The sequence below is a fragment of the Ranitomeya variabilis genome, chromosome 2 (assembly GCF_051348905.1).
Source record: "Ranitomeya variabilis isolate aRanVar5 chromosome 2, aRanVar5.hap1, whole genome shotgun sequence".
Taxonomy (NCBI): domain Eukaryota; kingdom Metazoa; phylum Chordata; class Amphibia; order Anura; family Dendrobatidae; genus Ranitomeya; species Ranitomeya variabilis.
The window spans coordinates 49,924,343-49,945,064 of NC_135233.1; the positions used below are offsets into that span (position 1 = coordinate 49,924,343).

The 20,722-nt window shown below is 41.3% G+C and overlaps 1 protein-coding gene across 1 annotated transcript; it reads left to right on the forward strand.

Moving 5' to 3' along the window:
* Positions 1–1,009: 1,009 nt before the first annotated feature.
* LOC143804369 (amino acid transporter heavy chain SLC3A1-like) lies at positions 1,010–19,260 on the forward strand. Its single transcript, XM_077282401.1, has 10 exons — positions 1,010–1,684; positions 5,612–5,791; positions 5,877–6,031; positions 6,704–6,829; positions 9,707–9,826; positions 12,904–13,028; positions 13,119–13,320; positions 16,302–16,481; positions 17,399–17,515; positions 18,515–19,260. The coding sequence occupies exons 1-10, from the start codon at positions 1,267–1,269 to the stop codon at positions 18,953–18,955; spliced, it is 2,064 nt and encodes a 687-aa protein (XP_077138516.1). The 5' UTR covers positions 1,010–1,266; the 3' UTR covers positions 18,956–19,260.
* Positions 19,261–20,722: the final 1,462 nt, after the last annotated feature.

Below are 20,722 nucleotides of genomic sequence, written 5' to 3' on the forward strand. Positions count from 1 at the left end.
CTGCCTTGCATCCAGCTCCTGACCTCTGATTACTCCCTGGCTATATACCTGCTCCTGTGAACCTGTGGGGTTATCCTGCTACTCTGCTCTGAGTTCCTGCTGCATACACCAGTGTCCAGTAATCCTCCTTCATCTGCTGCTCGTGTTAGCTTACATGTCCAGCAAATGCAGATGGAAGTAGTTTCTGCTCTGCAAAAACCTGAGACTATTAACCAGGCCTCCCTGGTTGAGCTAAGATATTATTTGAACTGCCTTATAAGCTTATCTATCTGTGTTTGGACTAAGACAAGGATTTATTCGTGTCAAGTACCCTCAAGAATAATTGTGCTTCATAGACTTTCTGCGTGATTGCATTTTCCTCTGAAGTTTCCTGTAGACTGCTAAGCTGCGTTTAATATTTACACCAAGTGTTGTGAACTTGAGTTTCTCTCTGCACCTGTTTGAATCACCATGTGATAATATAGACTTTACCACTTATAAAACTGTGTCCTGTAGTTGTCTAGTTCCACGCAAAGAGTCTCCCCTATAATTATTACAGGAATCATCTGAGTCGCACCCCAGAGGAGCAAAAGACCCCAACCAAGACGCCTCTGGAAAAGAGCTTGAGTTTCCTGTTCACTTCAACTATACTTGCTACTTGAGTTGAGCACATCCGAGCGTCCGACATACTTGATTCGAGTAACGAGAACTTGAGCATTTCAGTGCTCGATCAGCACTAGCTCACACTCAAAAGTGTAATGAAGAATTGGTAGAACGTAAATAAAATGGCGCAATCTGCACGTTACCTTACAGTTGGCTCTAGCTTCATCGTACCTTTGTGCAGTCATTCAGAACAAGACTAAGTAACTCTAATAATCAAAATATTTGAAATTCAAATCCATCTTTAGAATGGAGCCATTGTGTGCCCTTCATCAGGAATTTATGTGCATCAAACAGCCATTGTTCTCACTCGGAGAGAGCACACTGCCAAGAATGACTTGTACTTCACTATGTGTTTCCTAGCTGCAATGAACAGACAAATGCTACTCCTATCATCGCCACACTACAGAGGGATTGCAGACACCCAATAATCCAGGTCGTTATGCAGCTGTGGTCCATCAATGATTACCAGAACTTTGTATTATTCTGCCTCTCTGTACCTTGACCTACGATCAGGTATTTAAAGGGAATTTGCAGAAGCTGGCTTGCAGACCTCAGGTAAACTTTGCTTTTTGATCATTGCCACAGCTGAATGTCTGTGGATCAGAGACCGGCTTAGCTGTGACTATGACTGAGGAGGTAAATGCAGTTGAATTGAAGAAGACAGGAGTGGAGAACAATGGCTTTGTTGCTGATCAGGGGAATGATGAACATTCGATGTCAGGAAGCAGGAAAAGTAGCAAGACCGGAGACCAGATTTACACGATTAAACTGGATTCTCGTGAAGACCCATTCCCCCTGAAGCCATATGCAGGGATGTCTAAAGAGGTTCTACTACAATTTTCAAATAAAGCATGCTACAAAGTGACCCGAGAGATTCTCTTCTGGCTCATCATCATAGCAACACTGGCCATTATAGCAGCCACCATCACAATTATTGCCCTTTCTCCCAAATGTCTTGACTGGTGGCAGAGAAGTCCAATTTATCAAGTGTATCCAAAGTCCTTCCGAGACAGTGACAATGACGGCTCTGGTGACCTTAAGGGTACGTGTTATGTTACATATTTTTATCAATCTCAAAATATATATATTCTGTATATTTTTTAACTTCTCAGTGTTTGTGTTCTAGAAACTGAAAAACATAATTCGTAAAGGGTGTATGGTAATGAATGAGAGTATTTGGGCCTAATCATAATAACCTTCTCACAAATCAGTCACCCAGATGCAGGTTTCCAAGTTTTACGAAGATTATTTCACGGTATGAGTGTGCTATATCAGAATTTTCTTAAGGGTCGATGCTCGGTAAGATGAACGGTCGTAGTCGTACCATTGCTGAACATTGCACACAGAGATGTACAGTATTATAGGGCATTTGAGTGCTCATAGGATAGTGAGACATTGGGCCAGTATAGTTGGAACGTAGAGTTGAGCAAGAATGTTGAAAATTTGTGTTTTCATGGCAGTTTTGAGCTACTTTGCCAAAATGAGAAGAGCTCTCGGAAAGCCAGGAAGAGGTGTGACTTCTCTTACTCCAGAAATGTTACTCCAGTCCATTACTGAGAAGGTGGGCCAAATTCATTAAGCAGTGTGCGTATAAAAATGAATTTGGCCATGGAGATGCACAGGGGCCCACTACCACCTCCAAAGCAGCTTCTCCCATAGACATAACTATTGTACCTCAAAGGGCCCATATACTGTTTTTGCACAGTGGTCTCTTTTCTATCTGTGTCCACTCTGAATTCGGCACATCTTATTCTTGTTCAATCCTATATGAAACACAAGTCTTAATCGTTCCAAATTAAAAAAAATGTCCCCAATTTTTCGAAACACATGACCTACCGAGAGGCAAAGAGTATAACCTGTGCTATCTGCTCGCTAAAGCAATTACAAAGCCGAACAAATGCAATAAAAAAATATGTGTTTCACGACTTCCGACATCTGAGCTGAACAGGAGAACCATAAAGTCGAAAGAGTTTAGAGGTTGGATCGGAAAATGTTATTTGGGACCATAGTTCTTCATAGTCTTAGAGGATCACATGCTTTTTTAAATCTCAAAAAGTCATATAGAAACAACGTCTGTTTACTGCCATGAAAAATTTAATGCACGTAGAAGTAGGTTAGATTTCGACCACGAACACAAAATTTTCATACCGTGCGCTAAAATGAGGAAACAGCTCCGTAAAGTTGTAATTATACAGTGCTGATTTGTTATACTGGTTGGGCCTTATGGAAGTTTGTCAGGTTAAACCAAAGGACATATTTGTTGTAAACTGCCCCCCAATTTGATTGAGTAAACTTACCATTCTGAAAGGGTTAAAGGGAACTTTTTACCATGAACATGATGTCCAATCTACCCACATCATGTTATAGAGCAGGATGAGCTGAGCAGATGGAAATATAGTTTTGGGTAAAAAAAAAAAGTTTTTTTTCGGAGTGCTTGTATTTTATTGATTGAAAGCCCTTGTTATTCTGGTTCTAGGAGTCCAGTGGGCGGAGTTACTTAATATTTTACCAGCCCTTCCCTATAGGAGCATGCATAGCTGTCAGTCAGTAATTAGGACCACCCTTTGGACTCGCAAATATAGAAAGTGCTAAGATTTAAATGAAGTTATTCGGAAACCTTTCCACAACAATATAGATCGAAATGCTGAGCAAATTTGAAGTCATCTAATTATTTTAAACAATGTTTTTAGAATTTGGACTTTTTTAACATTGTCCCCTGATGATCAGGGCCAGCGGATTACAGGTATACTTCAACCTGGTTAGTAAATAATCCCAGTGGATTAGTGCTGTAAAGTACAGAATGGCCGTACAGGGCGCAACAATCGGATGCCGCATGATGACATTACAGCATTTGTATTGGGTTTATTGTTTTATGACGGGATATGTCTAGCTGAAAGGCTTTTACTAGGATTATCTTCTCAAATAATTAATAATTATGTTATATTCTTTTTTTTGGGGGGGCAATTCCTTGATTTTTCCAGGATCGAGTTAATGGGGACAAATGTTCTGATATTGTTGATTTATAGGCTAAAAAATATACATCCCTTGCACATTTATGGTCCCTTAATAAATAAAAAATATAAATGCTGGATTGACTGGAGGGTAAGAACTTAATTACACAATTTTAAGGTAGTTTGAACTAAAATCTTGAAAACATCCCTATAAAAAAAAAAAAAAAAATTCAGCTGATAGTCACAGGGTTGAACTTTCCTAACCCTGAGGATCTGGACAACATGTAAATGCAATACATTGACAGAACAGGCAAGCCAAATTGAGAGAGCTAGCTCTTAAATCTTGAAATGAGGACACTCTTCTTGGTGGTCCTATACCCATATAAACCGGTTGGCTTTGCGGGTCATTCCTGTAACAAGAAAAAAAAAATCACATTTCCCTGGAACATATCTTTATATAGTGAATAGGGCAATTGCAGCCTTATTCATGGACCTTGGTATGTGAAAATCCACAAATTAATTCAGCAAAGTGCCAAAGTGTTTCACCCAGAAGTTCTCTTGGCTTTGTCAGGGGACCTAACAACACATGGTGTAGTGTGGTTAGTGGCTGCAGGTAGAACTTATGGCTTACTGCTAATTGCCAAGCAGCCCTTAGACTGGCCATTGCTTCAAGTTGCAAGTACAGGTGCAGCCTTCAATTAGTGGTAATCTGCATACACTACCTGGGGTCACGAACAATTTTGTAGTGACCCTAAAAGTGAAATAGAGACAAGTTTAGAAATCTGCCGTAATATCTCAAATACAGTCTCAACTGAATCTCATAAAAGACACCACCAAAAAAAATATATACGGACGCTGTATGATAAACCATAACTAAGGTTTTGTAGCAATGTTAGCATCCATATAAAATACCTGTTGAGTTTTCAACCTGTAGAGCCCAAGCCCCCATGGTGAGGACAACCGGCCAGAGCTCCTCATGTGGGGCTATCATATGTAAGTGATGTTCTCAAGGTGTAGATTACAACTGCACCCTGTGACTGATATCAGCAGGTTGGAAGGTACAAAAGTTGGATAGGTCCACCAGAAGAGATTGGAGAGAGCCTAGCCTTTACCTCAACAATGGATCCTGAAGGTCCAGTGAAAGACAACCTCTATTTGGAGGTCACATTGACGCACTCACTTACCACCAAGGTGGCATGATGCCCATTTAACATACTACGTCTTATTGGTGATATGTCCTCTGTGGTATTGACAACAAAAAAAAACTTGCGGTAAAGATGGTGGGTAGTAGGGTTGAGCGACCTTGACTTTTTTAGGGTCGAGTCATGTTTCACGAAACCCGACTGTTGGAAAAGTCGAGTCGGGCGAAATCGGCCGATTACTGCGCAAAGTCGAGGATCGGCCGGAACACGAAACCCTATGCACGTCAATGGGGATATTTTTTTATTTTTTTCTCTCTCTCTCTCTCTCTCTCTCTCTCCCCTCCGTCCCAGCACAGAAAATTTCGTTTTACACATTCCAAATCGCTACTGCGCACAAGCGATAAAATGATGATAGGGCGTGCATGCCTAACCCCTATGTCATCACTCTGCCCACGCTCCTTCTTTGGCTGTAAAAATGGCGCTAAACGCGTTATACGAAACGCGACTTTGGCGCCAAGATCGCGTACCGCATGGCCGACCCCACACAGGGATCGGGTCGGGTTTCATGAGACGCCGACTTTACCAAAAGTCGGCAACTTATGAAAATGAACGATCCGTTTTGCTCAACCCTAGTGGGTAGACCAAATCATTTTCTCGAATAACTAAAAGTATCTTTGGACCATTACTGGAGAGGGAAAAGGATTGCAATCTTTGTAGATGTAAAACCCCTATAATTTTACAATGAAAAAAATAAAATTTTATTCACATTTTCCACCTTTCTCCCACTCACCTCTTTAGCTCTTATGACCATTTTTTCCTCTGGTCTACTGTTTTGAATAATATTCATAACATCGAGTTGGTTTTAAAACTCTTTAGGAGTCCAGGAAAAGATTGATCACTTTGTGTATCTGGATGTGAGCACTGTTTGGGTTGCTCCTTTTTACAAGTCCACGCTGAAAGACTACAGATATGCTGTCGATGACTTCCGATCTGTTGACCCAACTTTTGGGACCATGAGTGATTTTGAGGACCTACTTGCTGCTCTTCATGACAAAGGTGATTTACAAGCTTATTCCATTGTCATTTCTTAAACCCTGATTTACCTACATCTAAACCGTCACTATGTCTTCTTATCCAATAGGTATAAAACTAATCATTGACCTAATCCCAAATCACACCAGCAATAAACACAACTGGTTCCAGTTAAGCAGGAATAGAACTGAGAAATACATTGACTACTATATTTGGCATGACTGTGAATTTACCGGAGGCCAGGTTACCCCTCCCAATAACTGGGTATGTTTAAAAAAAAAAATCCACATACAGTACATCTATGTAGTGTAATATTGCCGACATTTAGTCTTTGCAGAAACTTGGTCCTCGTTGGCTATTATAAGAGATCATGTAGCCCAAAACCATTGGGCACTTGTGAGTTTCTCAGCAAGAAATGACTGGTCAAACAAGCATTGGTGCAACATTGGTGTAGCCAATTAGTTCAGTCCGGAACCATGAGGACTTGAACAAGCAGGAATCTCAGGAGCAGTAGGACAGATGAAGCGGAAACCAGCAGGGAAGAATGAAAGTTGAAGCACAATGTGCACAATTGGTGGAGCACACCAAACAGGACTAGAGTCTCAACCCCAAGACCCAGGTGTGTTCATTAGTAGGCTTGAAATACTGTAGTCCTAGGGAGATGATTTCATAGAGTCACACCAGGCAACTTTCAAAATCCGATGTGGAGCACAACAGAGGATAGCGGCCTGAGGGGAAGGAAGCGAAGCCGGAGATAGGTGTGTAACAGCTACACACTGAATATTATTGGATCAGACTACAATGTGTATACCTCCAGCTACATTCGGAGGCACATTGCATTTTTAAACATTTAATTGGAGTAGTATTCCATTCATATAATAGTGCCTGTTAAAAGTGCACCATTTTTCCTCATAGACCTTAATCTGCCCATTTCAGGTGAGCGTGTACGGAGACTCTGCCTGGGACTATGATGAAGAAAGGAAGCAATGCTATCTGCACCAGTTCAAAAAAGAGCAGCCAGACTTAAATTTCCACAATCCTGATGTAGAGAACGAAATATTGGTAAGTGGATATACGGTATGTAATTGGTGAGAACCCACAGCCCTGTTATAGGAGCAAGTCTAGGCGCTACCTCCATAACTCAGGAGTCAGCAGTGATAAGCTCTCGGGCTGGGTCCACACTGCAGCTTGGGCCGTGCAAGCTCTGGTTAGTATTTACACAGCGGCAAACACCCCTAGTATTAAAAACATACCAATTCCCACTCTGCATCCACCAGGAAAATATTTTCATGACTAGTGGTGGCACTGTGAGAATGAGGAGCTGCTGGTCCAAGTCAGATGGTACTTAATACACTGGTAGAGGTCTCCATTAATTTGCATGGAAACTCTCAACTTGCCCTAGGAGTAATGTATTGTCAATGGGCAAAGGTGAGAAATCCGCTATCAGAAACCTGCGTCAGCGACTTATCCCCCTGAAAACAGAAGGATCAGCCATGTGAATTTTACCTGCCCGTCCCTTCTCTCCCCCATCATCTTCAAAACAGGGTCGTAAACCCACCGGGAACAGCCAACTTTTATCTAGTTTGTACAGAGGTCTTAAAAGCGGTTAAAACATGTTATCTAGAAATTATCACAAAGTGCTTGCAAAAACAAGAAACTTTACACTTAAACTCTTCTTCTTAAAAAAAACAAACCTCTCCATTCTCAAGAACGGAGGGATTTTTAATTTAATAGTGTACAGCTCCATGCCAGGGTCAACGGCCTCCTCAGAGGATCCTTGTAAGGGCTAGCTAACGCTGGTGGGATCGCTGGATTGGGCCATCTCTAGTGCCTCTGCCTTCCTCCTATACTGCAGAAGCAAAGCTGCCTCTGCTTGTAACAGTGGAAAAAGGACAGTTCGGGACAGCAGTTCAGCCATGCCGCTGGCCACCTCAGAGGATCCTTGTAATGGTTGTCTGAATCTGGTGGAATAGCCGGAGTGGGCCATCTCTAGTGCCTCTGCGTTCCTCCTATACTGCAGATGCAAAGCTGCCTCTGCTTGTAACAGTAGAAAAGGGCAGATCAGGACAGCAGTTCAGCCATGCCATCGACCAGAAATGGCACTCTTCAGGAATCGGTCCATGTTTTGTATACGAAAAAAAAAAATCACTGAATGAGACTTAAAGGGATTGTCCGGTCTAAAAAATAAAAACCCGCATAAAATAGTTCAAATTTTCCTGTAGATAAATTATGAGATCATCTTGATTTCACTCCAATTGAGATGATGACAGGTGATCAGTCCTGTCCAGTATCTTTCCCGGAGTCACACATGCTTTCTATCACAGGATGGAGAATTAGCTTTAAAAATCAGAAAGGTGAATAAGTTTCTCTCTCAATCAGTTAAATAGGTGCGTGAATAACTCGGAAAGCCGATGAACTTTACACCTGCCGGTTTTCTCATTAGGCCATAATTATAAAATTAGTCACTGTACACGTTCTTCAAACTGCTGACAAGTCGTCCAAGAAACCTTTAAAACTATGAGACGAGATTGGCTGATTGATAATTATTAACTTTTAATTGCCAATTTGTGTCACTCATATAAGAGAATCTCATGTTATCTCCGCAAAAGAAACTGTTTTAAAGAGTAACTAAACATTTAGCAGGTTTTTTATTTTTTGTAATGCACTTTTATTGCGTACATATTGGCCCGAGTCCGGGTCCTGGTCCTCAGACTCCACCGATCTCCCAAAAAGGCAGCTAAGAAGAGAGAACTCGGGAGACCGGTCCTGTCTGAGCGCTCACACAGAGCAAAGTACACCGTTCAATAAACAGGAATAACTGACTGAGAAAATCTATTTTCATGTACCCAGTAAGGGAATTTTTGAGTCAAAGGAACTGTCCTTTCTTAAGACTTGTGAATCCTGGCCAGTCCGTACATCACAGCACCTACTTGGATGTGTGAATGGGGCTTTATAGATCACTCTGGACAGGGTCAATAATACTAGTGAATGATCAACACATAACGTAGAATAAAACCAATAAATACGTACTCTGCAGTAACTAAATAATTAGATAGAGCAATACGTGTAAAATACACAAGGGGGTAATTAGCGGACACTCCTCTGATCAAGAAAACGTAAAAAAAAAAAAAGCCATCCCACCACAACAAGACGTTCCTCATCAGGATGGTCCCTAATTCTAGTTTCTCACCTCGCTACCTGCCTGCAGGCCTCACAATAGACGAGGGTAGAGAAGGACCTGGGCCTGACTGTTTTACGCCTGTCTGTGAAAGCTAAATAGACAAGGTGCACAGCCCAAACAGGATGGGAGTGGTACACCCCTTATGTATAGAGTACAAGGAACGAAAGCAAACCTACAAATAGAACTTATACGAAAAGACGTGCTGCTCAGAATAGTTAATTGTGAAGCAAATATCATGGCATCTAGATAGGTTGAATGCATTCTCGCTATTCGGCTCTGATGATCTTAGCTATTCATGACCTACTGACATGTTTCACCAGAACTGCCTTCTTCAGGGGTTACGAGGCAGTAACATTGCAAATAAGATCCATTTAATTCTATGGTAGTTGCAGAAACAGGAAGAAGGCAGCCCTCTTGGCAGTTTATGAACTCCTTTCCACCTCTGGCCACTAGTGACGAGCAAAGATGCTCAGATAAGGCGTTATCTGCCATGCTCAGGTCCCAACCGAGTGACTTCGGCGCGCTCGAATAATATGTTGGAGTCTCGTGGCTGTCAAACCGCTGGGTCATGGAGCCACACGACTTCTGTGATTACTAATGAGATGTTCCAGATAATGGCTTAGCTTCAGGTCTCCATAGTTTACAATTTATGTCTACGTTGTTTTTTGTATCAATGTTTCACCAGATGGAAATTAGAAGGATTATGTCTCCATCGATACCGTTCCCCCCCAGTAATTACATAAATCTGTTTATCTCAGGATATTATAAAATTCTGGCTGGAGAAAGGTGTTGATGGTTTTACAGTCGATGCTGCTAAGTTCCTCCTGGAAGCAGAACACCTCCGAGATGAGCCTCAGGTCGACAAACTACAAGATCCGGTATGTGTCGTGTCGCTGCAGTTTCGACATAAGCAGTGAGAAGAAATGTTACATTGTTCATAGTCATTAAGCAAAAAAATAATAATAATGGTAACAGATAAGGAAAGTGTGTCTGGAAAGTACCTATATACTGCTCTTCAACACTACGCCAGAACCGTGACCGCAGGCAGATCGGTAGGAGAGAGGAATGTAACTCTACCATAAAGTTAGGAAGTTACAATTAAAAAATGACCTATTCTTTAAATCAGGTTTTTATGTTAAATGTTTTTTTTTTTTAATGGATTTTTTTATGGATTTTCTTTTTTCTAATATCACAATCTGTATTAAAAATAACAAAGAAATCTTCCAATTCTTTTTTTTTACTATAACTTCCAGTTATTTCAGGAAACCGCACATGTACATTAGCCACAAGGAACAGACCCCGACCCATATTTTGTATTGAAGCATCTAATGAGCGTGTGCAAAGGTCATAGTGAAGGGAGCAGAACAGGAGGAGCTGTTACATCATCTATTGTGATTGATGGATCATGTTTTACCTGCCATTGTAATCATATCTGTGATTGATAAGGAGCCTGCCTAAAACTTTTCCTAAAATGGACAAAGTACAACTCTAAAAAAAAAAAAGAATGCCCTAATGGCCAGTGTGAAAATTGCAAGATTACTAAATATATATATATATATTATATATATATATTTTGTCAATTTTTCTTTTTTAAATACATGTAACACATGAACCTGATTTAGACAATAGGTAATTTTCTGATGGTGCCTTCGCTTTAAAAGGCAGTCAGTGTCCACCGGAAGCCGTGCGGTAGCCAATTGGGCAGTGATTGATATCAAATCTGTGTTGCTTCGTGCAAAATTAATATGAAAATATTTCATTTCTATATAGGCGCTGTTGACATCAGACGTATAGAATGGAAATATTAAATATTAATATTAAAGGGAATCTGTCAGTAGGAACAACCCTTCTAAGTTGTCTATATGGACATGTAGGTCATAGGAACCTGAATAAAATGATAATGTCATAGCTTCAATCCAGTGTCTTGTTCCAGAGAAATCCACATTTTTCTTAACATGTAAATGAGCTGTTAAGATCTATAGGTGGGACATAGATCTCCCTGAGAATCTGCCTCCAGAGCTTATTTTAAATGAAAGGGGGGGGGGGGGGGGGAGTTACCTGTGTGAGACATGTAATAACTGATAGTCTGCTCTACATGTCTCACTCACATTCGTAATGGGTAACGTTTCTCCTTATGGAGAGTGACATACCATCTCTGGCTTGTCAAGGTGAGGAGGCTTATTCGCCGTGCAATGCTCCTCTGGGAATTTAAATATGCAAATTGCCTCTTCTGAGAAAAAGAGGACTTAACTCTATAGCGCCACCTGTTGGAAGTAGCGATCCTACAAGTCACAATCAACCCTTTAACGAGTCGTGCAATATGACTTAGGATTAAAGCCAAATCAGTATCTCAATTCGCAGACACGGTGTTTCGGGCTGTTGGCCCTCGTCAGTGCGAAGCCTCCTTATCTTGACAAGCCAGAGCTGGTATGTCACTCTCCATAAGGAGAAACGTTGCCCCTTAGACCCCAGTCCAGAGCCTCTCACCTAGCCAAATCAGTTCTCATGCTTCGCACTGACGAGGGCCAACAGCCCGAAACACCGTGTCTGCGAATTGAGATACTGATTTGGCTTTAATCCTAAGTCATATTGCACGACTCGTTAAAGGGTTGATTGTGACTTGTAGGATCGCTACTTCCAACAGGTGGCGCTATAGAGTTAAGTCCTCTTTTTCTCAGAAGAGGCAATTTGCATATTCACATTCGTAATGTCATCATTTAAAACAAGCTCTGGAGGCAGATTCTCAGGGAGATCTATGTCCATCCCATAGATCTTAACAGCTCATTTACATATTAAGAAAAACATAGATTTCTCTGGAATAAGACAGGGGATCTTATATACCAAGGTATCATTTTATTCAGCTTCCTATGACCTACATGCCCATATAGACGAGATAGGAGGGTTGAGCCTACGGACAGATTCCCTTTAACCCCCTTAGCCAAAATTACATACATGTATTACAAAAACTGATGACGATGCCTATAAATGCAGCAAAAACCGAAGGTATCAGGTTTTGCTGCGTTTTTGGTGTAAAAACCTTAAGGAATCATGATTTTTTGGGGGGGCGAACTAAATTTTATCAACATGTACAAAAGACAACAAAATGCAGCAAAATAATGCTGAATGTATTGAAAAAAAATGAAAAAAAAAAATTAAAAAAATCAGATTCAGCAGGCGGCGGCGCCTGTGCTGCAGCATGATCGCATCTATAATCTGAATTATTGTGTTTAGTGATATATATTTATTCTGAAAAAAAAAAAAAAAAATGGTGCCGGTGATCTGATAAATGCTACTGCGCAGGCACTGTCGGAGCCATTTTTTTTTTTTTTTTTCCAGAATAAATATATATCACTAAATACAATAATTTAATGCATATTATACATGTGATCGTGCTGCAGCGCCGGCGCCTGCCTGCTGAATGTGATTTTTTTTTTCAATACATATAATATTCAGTATGTAAAATAGGGGGCAGGTCACTGAAGGATCAGTATGAATAGCTAAGCAGACCACCAAATAAAGCCCCCCAGCCACGCCCATAGCCCCACCCTCAGACCGCCCTGGAGCACGAGAATCTCACTAGCTGAAAATAAAGCTTAAACAACAACCACAAGACAGATTTCATCACCAGGTATCATTGTAACATGTTGCGTGAAAGTCCCTAAAGATTCCACCCGTGCTGTCCCCATCAGGTCTGAATAAGTTAGAAGACTTTTTTTCCTTTTTTTTAAAGGAGTCTCTCTTTCACAAACAGATGTCCATTGGCTGTCATTGCAACTCAGCTCTGTTGGAAGTGAATGTGGCTAAACTGCAGTACCAGACAGAACCTGTAGGAAGGTGTGGCGCTGTTGCTGAAAGAAAATTTATGTTTTTTAGAATACTGGACAACCCCTAAAGGAAGGAGCTTGGAGATATTCAGTTGTGAATAACTACAATATCTTCTGTCATTTCATTTTAGAGCACAGTTTTATCCTACGGAGACCTGTATCATGATTACACAACCACACAGGTCGGGATGCACGACATCCTGCGAGATTTTCGTCAGACCATGAATACATACAGCAGAGAACCCGGACGTTACAGGTAACCCAACGTACACGATGTTACCCCTCCGTGTGCCTTCAAATAGATTGTTTGCAGTTTACTCACACAGGGCGATTTTTTTTTGTGCAGGTTTATGGGCACCGAAGCCGATGATCAGAAAACAGTGGCAAAAACAATGATGTATTACGGCAACGCCTTCATCCAGGAAGCCGACTTTCCGCTCAATTTCTACCTGTTCGATTTGAAAAAAGATCTCACAGGAAAATCTGTATTTGATGTTGTGGATCTCTGGATGAAATCGATGCCTAAAGGGAAGTGGCCCCACTGGATGGTACGAAACAATGGAGATCATACATGAGAAAAAAGTGCAACGCTGTACCAATATAGTAATAATGTCGCCAAACAATTCAGCTTCAGGCGTATAAGCTTCAAAATGTATTGGTATGACTAAGATATAAGGATACAGTGTGCAGTGAAACCGCCAACGCGTTTCAAACATTAGAGGTCGTGATCCTGCCTTCAATGTGAGCTCAGGCGCTGAGCCTGCATCTTTCTCCGCACTTGATGGCCGATTTTATCAGCCATCAAGTGCCTTTGATGCCCACAGGCTTTTAGAGGCAAAAACTGACAGTGGGATTTAACACGTGCTGCCGGGGAGTGCGTCATTAATCCCACCCATAGGCGCCCCTGGCACATGATCGCAGGGTGCCGATGGGTTTTCATGACAGCCGGGGGGTCTGCATTATGAATAGTGTCAGACTGGGGAGACAAGGGCCCACCAGTAACCAACTCCAGGGCCCCACTTTTAAACTACATGCAAATGTGACTTTATCCTCAATCACAAATTTATATAAACAAGAAACTGGGTAGATTGGTAATTGAATAAAAAAATTAAGAGACCACTGCTAAAATTTTCAGTTTGTCTGATTTTTCTCTTTATAGGTATATTTTTGAGTAAAATGTAAATTGTTCTTTTAGTCTATAAACTTCTGACAAGTCTCCGAATTTCCAAGCAATAAATTGTTGTTTGTTCTGAAAAGGAGAAATGGTCCAAATGAAATTTTTTTAAAAAAACAGTCCTTTCAGACCTCAAATAATGCAAAGAAAGCAAGTTCATAATTTAGAAACTACAATATTAATGTTTTAACTCAGGAAGAGTTCAGAAATCAATATTTTGTGGAATAACCATGATTTTTAATCCCAGCTTTCATGCGTCTTGGCATGCTTTCCACCAGTCTTTCACACTGCTCCTGGCACAAAAATGTAAGCAGCTCTTCTTTGTTTGATGGCTTGTGACTATCCATCATCCTCTTGATTACATTCCAGAGGTTTTCCATTGGGTTCAGGTCTGGAGATTGGGCTGCCCATGACAGAGTTTTGATGTGGTGGTCTCTTCATTTTTGCCAGAGCTGTAGTGTCAAATACTGCTCATATAAAGAGGATGGTGGCCCCCCGCAGGATTCTCTTGTGGGCCAGTTCAAGCCTGATTAAGGTACTCCTGAGAACACTGGCTCGTGCCTTACATTCATAAGAGATTGTGATATGACTGTTAAATAAAATTTTAAAAGGTTTTTAAATAATATGGAAAAAAACCAAAACAAGTTCAAATCCTCACTCTTTTGCCAGATTGAAAATAAAACAATTAAAAAAAAAATACACGTTTGGTATCGCTGCGTTCAGAAATGTCCGATCTGTCAAAATATAAAAGCTACTGATCTGATCGGTAAACGGCTAACGAGAAAAAAAAATTAGGATGACAGAATTACCCGTATTTTTCGGACTATAAGACGCACCGTACTATAAGACGCACCCCAAATTTGGGGTGAAAATTGCAGAAAAAAAGATTTTTTATAAGATGGGGGTCCGTCTTATTGTCCCAATTTAAGATCTCTTACCTGAGGGCAGGCAGTGGCAGAGCAGGGTCACAGGAGGCATGGTGGTGGCAGAGGTGAGGTGGGCGGAACGGCGTGCACCTGAGCAGGGTCCCATCCTGCTTAGGTGGGCGACGCCATGGCCTGGTGTCCATGGGGAGGCAGTAGTGAAGGAGAGCAGCAGAGCTGGGTGGTTTTCCTGGTGGCGGCGGGCTTACCGGCATTGTGGCGGCGACAGAGGTGCGGGCATGATGTGGCACGGTGAGCTGTATGGCGTGAGCAGGTCCCATCCATATTTGAGGTGAATCCGCGGCCCGGTATTGATGGAGAGCAGCAGCGCTGGTGAGTTACGGTATTTTCCGGTGGCGGCGGCCATCTTGCTGAGGCCGCGCGTGCGCAGATTGACTACTCTGCGTCCCAGGGCTTCAGGAAAATGGCCGCCGCGATCTCCATCTGCGCACGCGCGGCCTCCCGCGGCCATTTTCCTGAAGCCCTGGGACGCAGAGTAGTGAATCTGCGCACGCGCGGCCTCAGCAACATGGCCGCCGCCACCGGAAAATACCGTAACTCACCAGCGCTGCTGCTCTCCATCAATACCGGGCCGCGGATTCACCTCAAATGTGCACAAGACCCTGCTCACGCCATACAGCTCACCGCGCCACATCATCCCCACACCTCTGTCGCCGCCACAATGCCGGTAAGCCTGCGTTCTGAATAGAAGACGCACCCCCCATTTTCCTCACAATTTTTTTGGGGAAAAGGTGCATCTTATATTCCAAAAAATACGGTACCTTTTTTTTCTTTTTGGACACCGCAACCAATGTTGCAATAAAATATAATAAGAGGCAAAAAAAAAAAAAATCGCAGTGCACTATAAACACGGCCACTAGACCACGATCCTTCTAATTTCTTTGCTCAACACTTGACTGTGTAATGCAGGACAGGACCTTCTAAGTCGTTCATTTTCAATAAATTCGTTTAAAAATAAAAAATAGTTTTTCTACTTCTTCTGTACCTGTTTTTTTTTTTTTTTTCAGATGAAACGACTCAATTGCGAATTGCAAAATATTCTTGGCATAAAATATAAACTTTTTCTTCTCTGCAAAACCAAATTTAAGGGAACTTGATATTAGAATTTTTCAACTTACACAGTGGACCCGTAATGTCCAGAATAAAGATTTTGTTTTTCCATCATCAGATATTGGGTTATAAATTCATATATAAAACGTGCTACGGTGTGAATGAAGCCTTAGTGTGACCCTATATTTTAAAGGTTATGTTTTTTTTTTAAAGCCAAATACATTTGACTACCACCAGTCTGGTCCCAAAAGGGAGGACATTTTTATTTTTAATTTCTGCACCCATGATCTGGTTGTTGTCCATCCCAATGGTCATGTATACATCTGGCAGTTCATTGCATTTTTTCTAATAATTCTTTTAGGTTGGAAGCCCCAGCAATTCTCGTGTTGCTTCTCGGGTGGGAACGGAATATGTGAATGTTTTTAACATGCTCTTGCTGACTCTTCCGGGCACCCCTACCACTTATTATGGTGAAGAATTGGGGATGATAGACAACGTTACACTAAATAACGATGAAAGTGTATCTGGTGAACATAATCCGGTGAGTAACGGCTCGTGATCAGAACCATTTTATAGATGCACGGCCGGTTCCAATTTCTCATGTTTCTCCATTATGAGGGATTCCATGTACTGAATGTATAAGGTAAAGGACAAAGTATAAAAGGGGGGAATTCATGCTTGAAATTAATCACATTGTGGTATAACAGTCAATATTTATATAGTGCTAGCATATTCTGCAGCCCCGCTCAGTCCCGAGGGTAGAGGGCATGTGTGGCTCTCCCAATTCACTATTACTTTACAAAGCCTCTAACTAATGGGACTTTCTACACACTGCCGCTTCCGTTAGGACACTAACAGCAAAACTGCACCATTCAATTGAATGCACTGCGTTTTGATGTAGGAAGAATCTAGGTTTTTGGATGAAAAAAAATGTGCAAAATAGTTATAAATTTGGAGAAAACAGAAAACTTCCATTACAAGAAAAAAAATAAGTTTTCCTACGTGTTTCTGACAAACTATAGGGGTTATATACCCTACATGCAGTAGGTTTAGTTTAAAGGAGTTGTCCACTACTCAAAGAACTCCTTCTTATATAATGTATTCCCCAGTGTAAAATAAAAATTATACATACTTGTCTTCAGTTCCATCCCAGCGACGTTGGCACCATGTCTTCCATGACATTATTAGCGATAAGCGAACGTGCTCTGATAAGGTATTATCCATGATCGGGTACTAACAGAGTGTCGATGGAGTGCTTGAATAATATGTTCGAGTCCCTGCGGCTGCTTGTCTGACAGCTGTCTGACAGCCGCAATACATCAAGGGATGGCGGGTTTTTAAGCAATTTCCATTCGAAAAAACTCAAAACTTTGCCATGTCATAACACTCACTGGACCCCAGTGATAATGCTTTAAAGTATAAATGGTCAAAATTATAATTTATTTGCTCAATTCGTAGACCGAATATGCAGAGAAGACACCTATGCAGTGGGATACGAGCTCAAATGCTGGCTTTAGTGGTGCCAACAAAACATGGCTGCCGGTCAACGAGGACTATGAAGAAGTAAATGTCGAAGTAAGTACCAAACCTATAAGGGTCTAGTTAAATCATAACAGAAGCCCAAGTGCATTGCTTGATACATACCACCCAACTGTCCCAGATTGGGGGAGATGTCCTGCTGTCCTGGGAGGTTATAGATAAGTCCCAACTTCAGCTGAAGTCAGGACATCTTATACAGCACTGCTCTGATCATTCAGTTTTTCTTGGGGAGGAGGAGACGTGGGTCTAGTTGGCGCATGAACACTGGTATGTAAATTGTATACATGCAGGCATGTGATTATCTGCTCACATCAGCAACATCGGCGAATCATGACAGCAGGCACACCGCTGAATTTTGACATCCATGTAGAGTATCTGAAGCCTTTTGTCCCCAACCTGTAAAACCTTTAAAATCACCAACACTACCGCAGGCAATTTTTATTTTTTATGGCTAGCATTTTTCCCTCCGTTCTTCCAACTTTATTTTTTTGTTTGCGTAGCCATATGAGAGCTTTTTTTTGGGGGGGGACAAGCTGTACGTTTGAAGGACATCATACGTGTTTCCATACAATATACTGAAAAATGGGGAAAAGGGCAAGTAGGATGAAATGCTGAAAAAAACAAAAATAGTTAAATACGCCAGGATTTTTGTGTTTTGTTTTTACAGTATTCATCGTTTGTAGTGTTAGCAAGATTTGACACTTTCTATGTGGCCCAGGAGGGATGAAATGGTAAATGGGTTTGGTTACGGGCATGGCCTAAACATTTGCACCAAAATCTGTCTTACTTCATATAACTGAGCTCAACATCACCTGGTGGACCCAACTAATTTAAAATAGGGTTGGTCGGAGTTGCCCCATTTCATACTGTGCTCTTCTTGTCGTCAAATCTAATAGAAGAGCTGACAAAGGCTCCAAACCGTGTGAATGGGGTCAAAGCAAGGACAATTATTAGTGAAGGGTAATGGTTAGCAGAATCTGTATCCTTGTATCTCTTACAATATTGAAGTAATAATGTTAATAATCCCACTCGTAGGTTCAAAAGACCAAGTCGGATTCAACACTGAACTTGTACCGGGATATAATCCAGCTACGGAAGGAAGAGTTGCCCCTTCACAGGGGTTGGTTGTGTTACGCCTGGAATGATGCCAATGTTTTCGCCTACGTGCGAGAAATAAACGGGATGAACAAAGTATTCATGATGGTGCTCAATTTTGGTGCGACAACAACTACAAATATCAAAGATGAAATCCAAGGCCTCCCGACACAGGCAAAAATCAGATTAAGTACAAAATCCGCCAATAACGGGAAAACGGTCAATATGAATAGCATTAATACGGAGAAAGGAGAGGGTCTGATCCTGGAGTACAGCACCAGCAAACCACTGCACAGCAACGCGGCCTTCAAGGACCGGTGCTTCATTTCAGAGAAAGCCTGCTATTCCAGCGCCTTTGATTTACTGTACAAGAATTGCTAAAGTTTTGCTGTAAGGCGCCAAGACTGTGTAATCCATGTTTCTGGGCTCCATCAGACATGTGTAGAGGTGTGCAAAAACTGGGTATTTTAGACTTTTTTTTTTTGCCAGTTTTACACATTAGGGGATTCTCAAAATTATATCAAAATTCTTGTAAATTTTTTATCTTTATTCCAAAAACATGAATACTCATGGCGTAGGACACAAACGTGGTGGTAATATAGCCTCCGTGCCATATATATATAAAAAAAAAAAAACTTGTGTACATATACAATACAGGAAGAATAAACAGTAAAGTTTTGATACTCGAGAATGTTTATGTTCATTGTTTTACTATTCAAGATAGAGAGACAAAAAAAAAAAAAGTTGCACTAATGATTTAACATCAGTTGAGCAAAACATTAAAAAACACATGTGTGAACTTGGCCCTATCAGAAAAACATAGGAGAGGGTGACTAATTTTTTCATTATTTTTTTTTGTCCAAAAGACAAGATTGGAACATGATAGGAAATTAATTGTTCAACTAATGTAGTTAATTTTGGAGGTCGAGCTCCAAAGGTGAATCTGCTTTATGGTAACATATAGGAAATAAACAACAACAAAAAAACACTCCTGTATTCCTACAGATTGTAATTTTCTACCTTGATGATTTTCCCAAAGAAAAACTGTATTAAATCACGAAACATACAAGGCTTAGTCGTCTCTCCCAATCTGATCCTGTTGCATTTCCATTGACAAGGCTACACTTGTGTAGGCAATTGTGATGAGTGAACGTGTTCAGATAAGGTGTTATCAGCCATGCTCGGGTGTTTGAGCGTTTTTGGCATGCTCGAAAAATATGTTCGCATCCCCATGGCTGCATGTCTCACGGCTGTTCGACAGCTGCAATACATGCAGGAATTGCCTAACAAACAGGTAATACCTGCATGTGTTGCAGCTGTCGAACAGCCGTGAGACATGCAGCCATGGGGACGCGAACATATTGTCGAGCACACCAAAGGCTCTCAGATAGCACCCGAAGGATCAGATAACTCCTTATCCGAGCACACTCGCTCACCACTAGTAGGCAACTCAAGAGGGCTAAAAATTGCACTCTATTTCAGAAGGATGAGACCACTTTAATCCCAACAAATACAGTGCCTTGCGAAAGTATTCGGCCCCCTGGAACTTTTTCAACCTTTTCCCTCATATGCTTCAAACATAAAAGATACCAAATGTAAATTTTTGTGAAGAATCAACAAGTGGAATGCAATTGTGAAGTTGAACGAAATTTATTATTTTAAATTTTTGTGGAAATTCAAAAACTGAAAAGTGGGGCATGCAATATTATTCGGCCCCTTTAACGTAATACTTCGTTGCGCCACCTTTTGCTGCGATTACAGCTGCAAGTCGCTCGGGGTATGTCTCTATCAGTTTTGCACATCGAGAGACTGAAATTCTTGCCCATTCTTCCTCGGCAAACAGCTCTAGCTCATTGAGGTTTGATGGAGATCGTTTGTGAACAGCAGTTTTCAGCTCTTTCCAGAGATTCTTGATTGGATTGAGGTCTGGACTCTGACTTGGCCATTCTAACCCCTGGATTTGTTTATTTGTGAACCATTCCATTGTAGATTTTGCTTTATGTTTTGGATCATTGTCTTTTTGGAAAACAAACCTCCGTCCCAGTCTCAGGTCTTTTGCAGACTCCAACAGGTTTTCTTCAAGAATGGTCCTGTATTTGGCTCCATCCATCATCCCATCAATTTTAACCATCGTTCCTGTCCCTGCTG

Excerpts from the sequence above, each read along its gene's own strand:
- LOC143804369 (XM_077282401.1), top strand. The coding sequence starts at position 1,267 with ATGACTGAGGAGGTAAATGCAGTTGAATTGAAGAAGACAGGAGTGGAG. Across the intron at positions 1,685-5,611 it reads CGGCTCTGGTGACCTTAAGG|GAGTCCAGGAAAAGATTGAT; the intron begins GTACGTGTTATG and ends AAAACTCTTTAG. Across the intron at positions 6,032-6,703 it reads TTACCCCTCCCAATAACTGG|GTGAGCGTGTACGGAGACTC; the intron begins GTATGTTTAAAA and ends TGCCCATTTCAG.